The 12,670-nt window shown below is 48.4% G+C and overlaps 1 protein-coding gene across 1 annotated transcript in view; it reads right to left on the bottom strand.

The window, feature by feature from the left end:
- OSBPL7 (oxysterol binding protein like 7) overlaps positions 1 to 11,935 on the bottom strand; it is a 30,914-nt gene extending 18,979 nt beyond the window's left edge. The window contains exons 1-10 of the mRNA XM_056863304.1: positions 11,792 to 11,935; positions 11,210 to 11,332; positions 9,972 to 10,025; positions 9,191 to 9,304; positions 8,338 to 8,469; positions 6,893 to 7,019; positions 5,568 to 5,671; positions 4,466 to 4,558; positions 4,120 to 4,249; positions 1,336 to 1,484 (exon numbers count right to left, since the gene is read on the bottom strand). Of these exons, the coding sequence (XP_056719282.1) occupies positions 1,336 to 1,484; positions 4,120 to 4,249; positions 4,466 to 4,558; positions 5,568 to 5,671; positions 6,893 to 7,019; positions 8,338 to 8,469; positions 9,191 to 9,304; positions 9,972 to 10,025; positions 11,210 to 11,332; positions 11,792 to 11,890 (1,125 nt within the window). The 5' untranslated portion in view covers positions 11,891 to 11,935. The remainder of the gene's footprint in view (positions 1 to 1,335; positions 1,485 to 4,119; positions 4,250 to 4,465; positions 4,559 to 5,567; positions 5,672 to 6,892; positions 7,020 to 8,337; positions 8,470 to 9,190; positions 9,305 to 9,971; positions 10,026 to 11,209; positions 11,333 to 11,791) is intronic.
- Between the last annotated feature and the right edge of the window lie 735 nt (positions 11,936 to 12,670).

Raw genomic sequence — 12,670 nt, 5'->3', positions numbered from 1 at the left:
ACTCCTACACACAAAGCCTGCTGGGTGACCTTGCGCTAGTCCCAGCTCTGTTAGAGCTCTCTCAGCCCCACCTACCTCACAGGGTGTCTGTTCTGGGGAGGGGAAGGGAAGGTGATTGTCAGCCGGTTTGAGTCTCCCTTAAGTAGTAGAGAAAGTTGGCATATAAAAATCAACTCTTCTTCATCAATGTAATAAATATCATCATGTGCCAGCAGTTTTTCTGCTCTCTACGTTGGACAGATTACTCCTTATACAAAATAATAAATTGTTTCGGTGCCCACCACGCCATGTCAGAATTCCAAATGTGCCCGCAGGCTCAAAAAAGTTGGGAACCCCTGGGCTAAGGGCTGAACACTTCTTGCCCCTGATGAACTGAGCTCGGACTCAGGAAAACATCCGCAGGAACAAATGTTGTTAGTCTTTTAAAGTGTAGCTCCACTTTGACTGGAGAACATTCTAACCAGGATGTGTGTATATGATGGTGGCACTGACATCGAGCAGAGGGAGGGCATTCTGCACACACTCAAAGGAACTCTAATCTTCCTTACTATTTCTGACATTCCAAGGCTCAAGCCCTGGCATTGTGTTGGGGGGCGGGGGGCGGGTGTTCATAAGAACATAAGAAAAGCCCTGCTGGATCAGACCAAGGCCCATCAAGTCCAGCAGTCTTTTCACACAGTGGCCTACCAGGTGCCTCTATGAAGCCCCCAAGCAAGACAACTAAAACAGCATTATCCTGCCTGTGTACCACAGCACCTAATATATTCGGCATTCTCCTCTGATCCTGGAGAGAATAGGTATGCATCATGGCTAGTATCCATTTTAACTAGTAGCCATGAATTCCCCTATCCTTTATCAAAATGTCCACTCGCCTTAAAGCCTTCCAAGTTGGCAGCCATCGCCACATCCTGGGGCAGGGAGTTCCACAATTTAACTATGTGTTGTGTGAAAAAATACTTCCTTTTATCAGTTTTGAATCTCTCACCCTCCAGCTTCAGCAGATGACCCCGCGTTCTAGTATTATGAGAGAGGGAGGAAAGCTTCTCCCTGTCCACTCTCTCCAAACCATGCATAATTTTATAGACCTCTATCATGTCTCCCCTCAGCCGCCTTCTTTCCAAGCTAAACAGCCCTAAGCGTTTTAACCGCTCCTCATAGGGCAGTTGCTCTAGTTCCCTAATCACTTTGGTTGCTCTTTTCTGCACCTTCTCAAGCTCTGCAATATCCCTTTTTAGGTGTGGTGACCAGAACTGAACACAGTATTCCAAGTTCTCTGCTAAACTCTTGAACCAGGGAATAAGTTGGCAAGCCCGCCTGGGGACAGCAAGGCCTTACCCCGGCTCCTGCGATGCCAACGCCGTTCCCCCGGCCCCCCTGTGCAGAGGCGGCAGTGGAATGCTGCAGGGCCAGCGACCTCTGCAACTCCTGGAGGCGGTCCCGCTCCGCAGCCAGCACAGCCAACACACTGCTGAGGGACCCATGAACTAGGGAGGGAGAAAGAGACAGATGTGCACAAACGTTAGTGGAATTCAGCATGAGGCTGAGAATCGGTAGCTTCCTTTTCACAAAGGCCAAGTTTCTAGTCCAGGGGTGTCAAACTCATTTGTTACGGGGGGCTGGATAGGACATGAAGACACAAACGTATAAAGCTGCCTTATACTGAACCCGACCCTCGGTCCATCAAAGTCAGTATTGTCTGCTCAGACTGGCAGCAGCTCTCCAGGGTCTCAGGCAGAGGTCTTTCACATCACCTACTTGCCCAGTCCCTTTAACAGGAGATGCTGGGGATTGAACCTGGGAGCTTCTGCATGCCAAGCAGATGCTCTACCACTGAGCCATAGTCACTTGGTCGAGTCGGGCCGGGCCATGCCTCGCCAGCTTAGATCGAGAGTGGGTGGTGGTGGGAGGTGGCTGCCTCAGCTGGCAAGCCCACAGCAGGCTCGCCAGGCCAGATCGGGACTGGAGGGTGGCTAGGGTTGCCAACCTTCAGGTGGTGGAAAAAACAGACACCACTGTACTGTAACTATGCAGTTAGAAAATTAGTACAGGAGCAACACAAAACTTATTCAAGGTGCAAAAATATTCTATTAGCAAGCTACCAAATCTCAATAAGTCACAATGTACAATCAGTGCAAAAAATCCTATCAAATCTCAGTATGTCACAATATAATGTACAATCAGTGCAAAAAATCCTGTGTAAACAGGGTCATAACAAAGTCCAAATATGGTTTCTTCATAGATGTCATGCTGGTACATATCATGAAAGAGATGAACAGGGGGATACAGCCGTTTCAAAATTCTTCTGTATAATTCTTCCTCAGTCCCCAAAAGTATCAATCTTATTCCAGCTTCAATAATACATGACTGCACTTAGATATCCAGGATAGTCATCATAAGAACATAAGAAAGGCCCTGCTGGATCAGACCAAGGCCCATCAAGTCCAGCAGTCTGTTCACATAGTGGCCAACCAGGTGCCTCTGGGAAGCCACAAACAAGACTGCAGCAGCACCATCCTGCCTGTGTTCCACCGCACCCAAAATAATAGGCATGCTCCTCTGATACTAGAGAGAATAGGTATGCAGCATGACTAGTATCCATTCTAACTAATAGCCATGAATACCCCTTTCCTCCATGAATATGTCCACTCCCCTGTTAAAGCCCTCCAAGCTGGCAGCCATCACCACATCGTGGGGCAGGGAGTTCCACAATTTAACTATGCGTTGTGTGAAAAAATACTTCCTTTTATCTGTTTTGAATCTCTCACCCTCCAGCTTTAGCCGATGACCCCGTGTTCTAGTATTATGGGAGAGGGAGAAAAACCTCTCCCTGTCCACTCTCTCCAAACCATGCATAATTTTATAGAACCTCTATCATGTCTCCCCTTAGCTGCCTTCTTTCCAAGCTAAACAGCCCTAAGCATCTTAACCGCTCCCCATAGGACAGTTGCTCTAGTCCCCTAATCATTTGGGTTGCTCTTTTCTGCACCTTCTCAAGCTCTGTAATATCCTTTTCAGGTGTGGTGACCAGAACTACACAGTATTCCAAGTGTGGTCTCACCATAGGTTTGTACAAGGGCAGTATGATATCAGCAGTTTTATTCTCTATTCCTCGTCTAATTATGGCCAGCATGGAATTTGCCTTTTTTACAGCAGCCGCACACTGGGTTGACATCTTCATTGAGCTATCCACTACCTCCCCAAGATCCCTTTCTTGGTCTGTCGCTGACAGCACAGATCCCATCAGTGTATATGTGAAGTTGGGATTTTTTGCCCCAACATGCATCACTTTACACTTACTCACATTGAATCTCATTTGCCATTTTAATGCCCATTCTTCCAATATGTAGAGATCCTTCTGGAGCTCTTCACAGTCCCATAGGGATACAGAGAGTGTAGCAGAACAAGTCATGCCTGTTTATACCAGTTCCAGTGCAAAAAGAGGGCCTGTATGCAAATGAGCATTGATTATAACTTTTGGCATTATCTTCAAAGCGGCTGTTAAGTAGTAAACTGCGGCTAGCGTAACAGCCTTATCATGACCAGACAGCAGACAGATTAAGCGGCAGTCGTGAGAACATACAGGAAGGTGTGAAAACAATGGAGTAATCAAAGAAGATCTTATAGAAGAACATAAACCACAATTGAATTAAAAATGGATAAGGGTTTCTGTCTTTGCCTTTCCACATGGGCACACTCTCTGTCTGATTGAGGTTTTCAAAAATCTGCCGGTTACCGTAATTCGTTGAGGGGTAAGGCATTATGTCTGGCCAAGAAGAAGAGACTTCGAAAAGTTGGAACGGTTAAGAATTCAAGATAATCTGGGAGCACTGGAAAAGATGGGGTGCTTTGTCCCCAGGAGGGTGAGCGTTTCCTTCTGGCATCACCACATAGTTCAAGATGGTCCCTTCGTTCTATGTCCGTGGGTATCTTATTCATTACTAAAGGGAGGTCTGAGGGAAAACTTGGATAGGAAATCTGTAAATTTGAGTCTTTCGTCTACTATCTTTGTGCCTGTTTATACATATACACACAAGCAAAATGGCTGTCACAGTTAAAACACACTCTAAGTCTTTGAGTATCACAACTGTAATAGCTAATGAATGCTTGCTACTAGTTCACCTTTCTGAGCTAATATCCAGAAACTCCTCTGAAGCTGGCTGTATTCTGGAGGGAGGCTGAAGAGGGCTTGGTTCGGACATGATTCCAAATATCTCGAGAGGTTCGGCACCGAGCCGTGCAGGCGGCCCACCTGTTGGAAACAAAAAACCGGAGGTCAGATGGAGCAGCTCCTCACCCCACCCTCCCTCCATACCCTGCTGTAGCTCGCAAATCCTCTCTATGCTTTGCTGCTGGAAAGTTCTTGGCTCTCAACAACAGCATTAAAAAACACACAAAAGATGTCCCGCTTCAAGTAGGAAATGCTTCCCTTCCTTCCCTTAATGTCACCTGTCCCAAATCAGCTCACCCGGCCTATGGTGTCATCCTTTGCAAAACTCTGAGTGCACCAGATCCGGGTGGATCTCTTCCCCTTCCGGGTTCTCTCAGTGCCTGTCGAGCTCTACAAAAGAAGAGTTGGTTTTTTTATACCCTGATTTTCTCTACCAAAAGGAGTCTCAAACCGGCTTACGATCACCTTACCTTCCTCTCCCCACAACAGACACCTAGGGAGGTAAGTGGGCTGAAAGAGTTCAGAGAGAACTGTGACTAGCCCAAGGTCACCCAGCAGGCTGCATGTGGAGGAGTGGGGATACCAATCCGGTTTACCAGATTAGAGTCCACCTCTCTTAACCACTACACCAAGAATCTCCTATTACCCACCCTGACGGCATGCATGGCCTTGCAAGAAAAAGAGGCCACGCCAAAGCTGGAAATTATATTTTAATGAATTCTGTAAGCCCTATGCGTTTCGCACAAGCTTCTTCAGGGGGATCTTGTGAGGGTCTCTGAAGTGGAGAAAAATCCCCCTGAAGAAGCTTGTGCAATACAAGTAGGGGTTACAGAATTTATTAAAATACAATTCCCTTGCACCATGCATGGCCTCACACCTTCTCAGAAAAGCTCTGATTCGGCAAGCATTGCAGCAGATGTAAACATGCATGCAATGGCCCAGATCATACCATGGGCACAAAAGCTGCTATGTTATTGTTGGAGTACCACGCATATGTTGATAATTCCTGATAACTGAGTCAAACCACTGGTCCATCCTGCCCTTCCTCCAAGGAGAACAGGGAGAGTACATCATTTCTCCCCTCCTCTATTTTATCCTCACACAACCCTGCGAGGTAGTTCATGCTGAAAGAGAGTGACCGGACCTAAAGTCACTCAGCAAGTTTCCATGGCAGAGTAGAGACTTGAACCTGTGTCTGCCTTACCCTAATTTGAATGGCAGCCTTTCGCAGGCAGATAAAAATCAATCCTTTGCTAGAGATGCCAGGGATTGAACCTGGCACCTTCTGTGTGCAAAGGATGTGCTCTGCCAGGCAGGCCGAAACAATGACAACACACAGAAAATGTAAACATCCAGGATCTTTGCAGAGTAGAAATGCCGCTGCTGCTCCCGAGCATACCTGGCTGTGGGAGATGAGGGGGGCAGAAGGAATGCGGTGGAGAGACTCCAAGTTCTGCAGCATCTGGTTGAGCTCTTGAAGCTTTCCCTGACAGTCAGAGAGTTCTGGGGAAGAGGAAGGCACCATTATCAAGAGAGGCAGGGAGGGACTCTGAACCCAAAAGGAACCTGTAAGCCCCCTTGGCAGAATGACCATCAGCAACCCCTCCAGCCACAAAGCACGACAGGAAATTTAAAGGTGGGACTTCCTGTGTGCCACTGAAAAGAATGTCAAGCCTCTGGGTATTCTGGCTTTGAAAGAGCGCACCAATCTTTACTCATGAACTATAAGAATGATGCGAGGCTTACAGAAGGAAGCATAGCTTGGGAGAAACATCAACCAAACTCCCATATGGATAGAAGAAGAAGAAGGAGGAGGAGGAGGTTGGTTTTTATATGCCGACTTTCTCTACCACTTAAGGGAGACTCAAACTGGCTTACAATCCATTCCCCTCCCCAAAACAGACACCCTGTGAGGTAGGTGAGGCTGAGAAAGCTGTGACTTGCCCAAGGTCACCCATCTGGCTTCGTGTGTAGGAGTGGGGAAACAAATCCAGTTCACCAGATTAGTCTCCGCCACTCATGTGAAGGAGTGGGGAATCAAACCTGGTTCTCCAGATCAGACTCCACTGCTCCAAACCACCGCTCTTAACCACTACACCAGGCTCAACCCACAGGCCAGAAGGCAGAGGACAGGAACAGAACCCACCCTGCATCGGAACCCACAGGTAGCCAGGTACACGGTACAAAAGGCATAGAACTAAGGCAGCAAGGCAAAGAATCACAGGCCACTCTTATATCCATTGAGACTCCCTTTCCTCTTGCCCTTTGTCCTGTTCCAGTTTTCTACCTCTTCTGTTTTTATTCTGCAGGTCCTCTATGGAGCTCAGGATCATGATTCTCCCACCCACCCCATTTTATCCTCACAACAATCCTGTGAGGTAGGCTAAGCTGAGAGAGAATGACTGGCCCAAGTCATCCCGAGAGCTGGGTCTCCACCTCGCTTTGTTTCTAAACGGATGTGACATGGCCAACTGACCCCCTATGCTCTTCTCTTGGATAATGACTCTCCCAAAAAGGGGAGTAAGATCCTTCATGCTGACCACTGAAAGACTGTCCCATCACTTGATAAAGAAATGGGAGAAAATCAAGGGAAAGTGGTGGAAGATGCAGAAACTAGAAAGCAATGGAGATCTAGAAAGTGCCCAGGAAGAAGGCCTAAAAGGTTTGGTAGACAGAGACAGGGACATCGTTCCAAACAAGCAATACAGAAACTCCCCTCCTTACCTGCTGAGCACCTGTCCAGACTTTTGCTGTCACTCAGCCAGGAATTCACCTTGTCTCGGTGACAGGTGAGTGAAGACAAGGCCGGGGCACTTTCTGACATCTGAACCCGATGCCGCGGGCCACAGGCCTGCGAGAGGAAGGCAGGAAAGCGTCAGAAGAATGGAAGTGAGGAGCAAAGGGTTCTGGCAATTCCCGCCAACCTCACAGGCCACGCTTATCGATTTCCATCTCTGATTCATACCTGGCACAAAGGGGAAAGGAAGTGGAACGGGGCAAAGGTTTCTAGTTCTACTAAAAAACCACCAGAGTCTACTGGTATCGGAGAGAGGAACAAGATTTTATTTCAGCAACAGCTTTTGCGGACTAGAGGCAAAGAACCATCAAGCCCCCCCAAATTTACAGCAGAATAAATTCTCGTTCATCTCTAAGGTGCCACAAGACTCCTTGTTTTTCTGAGACAAGAGCCCATACAGCTACCCCTCCGTAAATCTTTTTGGTGAAATTTAAGTAGGTACCATTAGCCAAGACTTTATCATATTTACTCTAAAAATGTCCCACAAACCATGTGAGGCAAGGAGTGCTCTTATGGAGAACACGAACACATCTGTCTCAAATGAAGAAGAAGAGTTGGTTTCTCTGCCACTTAAGGAAGAATCAAACCGGCTTACAATCACCTTCCCTTCCTTTCCCCACACCAGACACCCTGTGAGGTAGGTGAGGCTGAGAGAGCTCTAAGAGAACTGTGACTAGCCCAAGGTCACCCAGATGGTTTCATGTGGAGGAGTGGGGAAACCAACCTAGTTCTCCAGATTAGAGTCCACCACTCATGTGGAGGAATCAAACCCAGTTCTCCAAATTAGAGTCCATCGCTCCAAACTACTGCTCTTAACCACTACACCACGCTGTGCAGTGCAGAGGCCTATGAACAAGGTGCTAAGATAATCTCAGCAGACCAGTTGAATCCTGCACTGTGGAAATAAGTCTTCTCTCCCCATCTATGACAAGGCACTTCGAAGGGCCATTTCTGGTAGCATCCTTAGTCTCAAGTTTCACATTTCTCCCATTTTCAACATTTTTTTCTCGCAAATTTTACTGCCGGCCTTGCTTTATCAAGCAGAAGAATTGTGGGGGGGAGAGATAGATAAGCTTTAACCCCTTCCTCCCCTGCTGTTTTCTCACCAGAAAATGCCACCCCCACCCCACACACACACTGGAGGGAAAATGTGGCCCAACATAAGCTTTTTTCAGCTGTGGTAAAAGCAGCATAAGGGCAGTTTTCTAGAGAGAAAATGGCAGAAGAGGAAAGGGTTAAGGTGTGCACATGCATGCACATGCACACACACGGTTCTCCTTTTCGATAAAACACCCCCAAGGGTTGTATTTGCAACCCCCCACCCCCCATAAGGTATAGATGAACCTCTAAGAATTTCCCCCCTACAAATCACCTGTGTAGAATAGGGACCTTTTCCGCGGTGGCCTCCAGTTAGGAACTGCTGCTGGTTCGCATCCATCTTCTCTACCTGGCGGTGTGAGCACAGCTTGGCCACCCAATTATTGAAGAGCTCCTGGGATTTTATCTATAGGGGATTGGATGCAGAGGAAGCAGCAAAGCATTAGGAACACAAACAGAAAAGGGAAGATATCCAAACATGTAGACATTTCCACTGGTGCTTAGGATCCTGAAATAGTTTTTGGTTTTTGCCTGTGCAGTATAGTTTCCCAGGCACTGGAAATAGATTTCTAGAACATCCTGGGAGAATTTATAACATTCTGCCCGATCCTTTGCCCAGATTAGATAGAGTACTGCAGTGCACTCTACACGGGGCTGCCCTTGAAGACTGCCCAGAAGCTACAGTTGATACAGAATGTCATGGCCAGAGTTGGTCATAGGGACCACATCACTGGAGTGGGTCATAGGGACCATATCACTCCAGTCTTATTCCATCTAAACTGGCTTCCAATTTGCTTCAGGGCTCAATTCAAGGTGATGGTATAGACCCTTAAAGCTCTGTAAAGCCTGGGACCAACATACCTTAAGAGTAGCCTTCTCCCATACAAACCTATCCACTCACACAGATCATCTTCAAGTTCACAGCCAAGCCACACCAAAGCACCAGAGTGGAATCGAACTCAGGTTTTCCAGCGCTTTACCCACAGGCCCCTTTTCCTTCCCTCCAGGACCTTCTCCCTGCCCCAATTTACACCCCTCCCCAATTTACACCCAAGTTTCCGACACTACCTCCAAACGTAATTGCCAGTCCTGCTCGCCAGGACAAGGTGTCTGTGTTGCACCGTTACCTTGAGATGATAAATGTTCTCCTCCGTGTCCAGGTCCACACGCTGGGCTTTCTTGTTGACCGACATGACCGACAGGCGGACGTTGATGGAGCCGTGCAGTTTTCCCTTCAAGACCTGGGAGGAGCAGGGCACGGGCGGAACTAAACGCAGTGGCTCTCTCTTTGGACCCACCCTTTTTAACGAAAGGCCTCACTCTTGTCCCACCATAGAATCATAGAGTTGTAAGGGACCACCAGGGTCATCTAGTCCAACCCCCTGCACAATGCAGGAAATTCACAACTACCTCCCCCCACACACCCCAGTGCCCCCTACTCCATGTCCAGAAGATGGCCAAGGTGCCCTCTCTCTCATCATCTGCCTAAGGTAATAGAATCAGCATTGCTGACAGATGGCCATCTAGCCTCTTCTTAAAAACCTCCAGGGAAGGAGCGCTTACCACCTCCCGAGGAAGCCTGTCCCACTGAGGAACTGCTTTGTTAGAAAATTCTTCCTAATGTCTCTAGACGGAAACTCTTTTGATTTAATTTCAACCTGTTGGTTCTGGTCCAACCTTCTGGGGCAAGAGAAAACAACTTGGCACCCTCCTCTCTATGACAGCCCTTCAAGTACTTGAAGATGGTTATCATATCCCCCCTCAGTCTTCTCCTCTTTAGGCTAAACATACCCAGCTCCTTCAACCTTTCCTCATAGGACTTGGTCTCCCAGCTCCCTGAACCCACGTAAACCCTTCTGCATTGTAACTGGGGCATCCCAGACGTCTCCGCTACCATCTTCTACTCACATCCTGCCGGGTGGTGGCATACTTCAGGATTCCATCTTCCAAAACAAAGTAGCGCTATGAGAGAAACAGACAAAAACATAACAAATATTCCCACTGACCCCAAAATAACCAGCCAGCCGGACCAGATTCAACCAACTAGGATATCATTCGCTCAAAGATCCTGAAGGAACTGGTTTATTTACATACTTATTCCCACCTTTCTCGCCAACGGGGACCCAAAGAGGCTCACAACATGGTTTCTCCCTCCTCCACTTTATCCAGAGTACAGAATTCAGTTACTTGTTCCCAGTGCTGTTTATTGGGTGGTGCATTTATCGATTTAGATATTTATACCCCAGGTTTTCTCCCCAGTGGGGACCCAAAGTGGCTTACAACGTCATTCTCTTCTCCTCCAATTGTATCCGCACAGCAACAACCCTGTGAGGTAGGCTAGGCTGAGAGTGGGTGACTGGCCCAGGCATCAGAGAAGAGGATTCGAACCTGGGTCTCCCAGGCCGTAGCCCAACACTCTAACCCCTACACTGGATGCTATGTGGAATTGACAGTGTCCCTGGGACTATTTTGTCTTCCATCAAACCACCTGTCACTGACTAGTTAAATAGGGAGCTCACAGGGAGTTGGGAGAGGGTGGGCCCAGGCAAATATCCAAAAGTACGGTAGCATCAGGACAGAACTGAAGCGAAACTTTCCCAGGATTCTGCTCTTCCCAACCTTCTCACCAGCGTGCCAGCGTGGTGTAGTGGTTAACAGCGGTGGTTTGGAGCGGTGGACTCTGGTCAGGGGAACCAGGTTTGATTCCCCACTCCTCCACATGAGCAGCGGAGGCTAATCTGGTGAACTGGGTTTGCTTCCCCACTCTGCCACATGAAGCCAGCTGGGTGACACACATGATCACATACATGAACACATGAAGCTGCCTTATACTGAATCAGACCGTTGGTCCATCAAAGTCAGTACCGTCTTCTCAGACCAGCAGCAGCTCTCCAGGGTCTCAGGCAGAGAGGTCTTTCACATCACCTGCTTGCCTAGTCCCTTTAACTGGAGATGCCAGGGATTGAACCTGGGACCTTCTGCATGCCAAGCAGATGATCTACCTCTGAGCCACAGCTGTCTCAGCCCCACCTACCTCACAGGGTGTCTGTTGTGGGGAGGGGAAGGCGACTGTAAGCCGGTTTGATTCTTCCATAAGTGGTAGAGAAAGTCGGAATATAAAAACCAACTCTTCTTCATCTTCTCACCTTGTGCCAACCCTTCAAGGGCCATTTTCTCTTCTTTAACAGGTAGCCCTCCTGCCTCTCTGGCTCCTGGGTGGCACTGCTTTGGATCTGCAGCTCATCCACCACCTGCCAGCTTTCCGAACCCTGAAAAACCAAAACGAGAAAAAGGAAAGTAAGAGCCTCACAATGAGAAAACTCCTTTTGCCATGGCCCGAAACAACGTGCCCACTGGTTAAATTTTAGACAAGGTGGAGCCAGAGCTCAAGATTGCCTAAGCCACACCCTCTGACCTGGAAGCCCCTCCCACCCAATCCCAGCCATTTGCGGAGACTAGTCACATGGTTACTCAATGCTGAGGGTGGGGAAGGGGTAGGGTTGCTAGCCTCCAGGTGGGGGCTGAAGATCTCCTGCTATTACAACTAATCTCCAGGCGATACAAATCAGTTCACCTGGAGAAAATGGCTACTTTGGAAGGTGGACTCTTTGGCATTATATCCCATTGAAGTCCCTCCCTTCCCCAAACCCCACCCGCCTCAGGCTCCACCCCCAAAATCTCCTGGTATTTCCCAACCCGGAGATGGCAACCCTAGGAAGAAGTCACACCTGTTGAGTGATGCTCTGTTTGGAAGACACAGTGCTGTTGGAGCGGGATGGGGGAAGAGCCCTTTTGGGAGAAGAGGGATCTTTCTCATGGCTGCCCATCCTTGGGAGAGGCTGTTCCTTGTGGCAAGGTCCCCTCCGGATGCCCAGAAAGTGTCAGAGAGAGGAACCTTTGGCTCAAGACCTTGCCTTCATCGCCAGAACATCATGTCTGGAGAGCCTGCTGGGAGGAAGAAGAAGAAGAGTTGTTTTTTTTATGCCGACTTTCTCTGCCACTTAAGGAAGAAGCAAATCGGCTTACAATCATTTTTCCTCCCCCCCCCCCCGCCCCGCAACAGACACCCTGTGAAGTAGGTAGGGCTGAGAGAGTTCAGAGAACTGTGACCGGCCCAAGGTCACCCAGCTGGCTTCATGTGTAGGAGTGGGGAAACCAACCCGGTTCTCCAGATTAGCCTCTGCCACTCATGTGTAGGAGCAGGGAATCAAACCCGGTACTCCAGATCAGAGCCCACCGCTCCAAACCACCGCTCTTAACCACTACACCGTGCAGGCCAAGTTGGAGGACTGACAGCCCAACGCCTTCACCACATTAGTATGAGAAAGTCTCCTGCAATAAGGGCTTTCCACTGAGGAACAGTTTAAAAAGTTTGGTAGAGCCTGGTGAACTATCATGTTACCAAGAGAGCTAGCATAGTGTAGAGGTTAGCATGCTGAACTATTATCTGTAAGGCCCAGGTTCGAATCCCCACTCTGCCAGGAAGCTCGCTGGGTGACTTTGGGCCAGTCACATTCTCTCAGCCCAACATACATCACAGGGTTGTTGTTATGAGGAAAAATTGGAAGAGGAGAGAATGATGTTGTAAGCGGCATTGGGTCCCCCAT

Source organism: Euleptes europaea, chromosome 18 (genome assembly GCF_029931775.1).
Source record: "Euleptes europaea isolate rEulEur1 chromosome 18, rEulEur1.hap1, whole genome shotgun sequence".
NCBI lineage: Eukaryota > Metazoa > Chordata > Lepidosauria > Squamata > Sphaerodactylidae > Euleptes > Euleptes europaea.
Note: the sequence above shows the minus strand (reverse complement) of the source record. Positions and strands in the feature narration are given on the sequence as shown.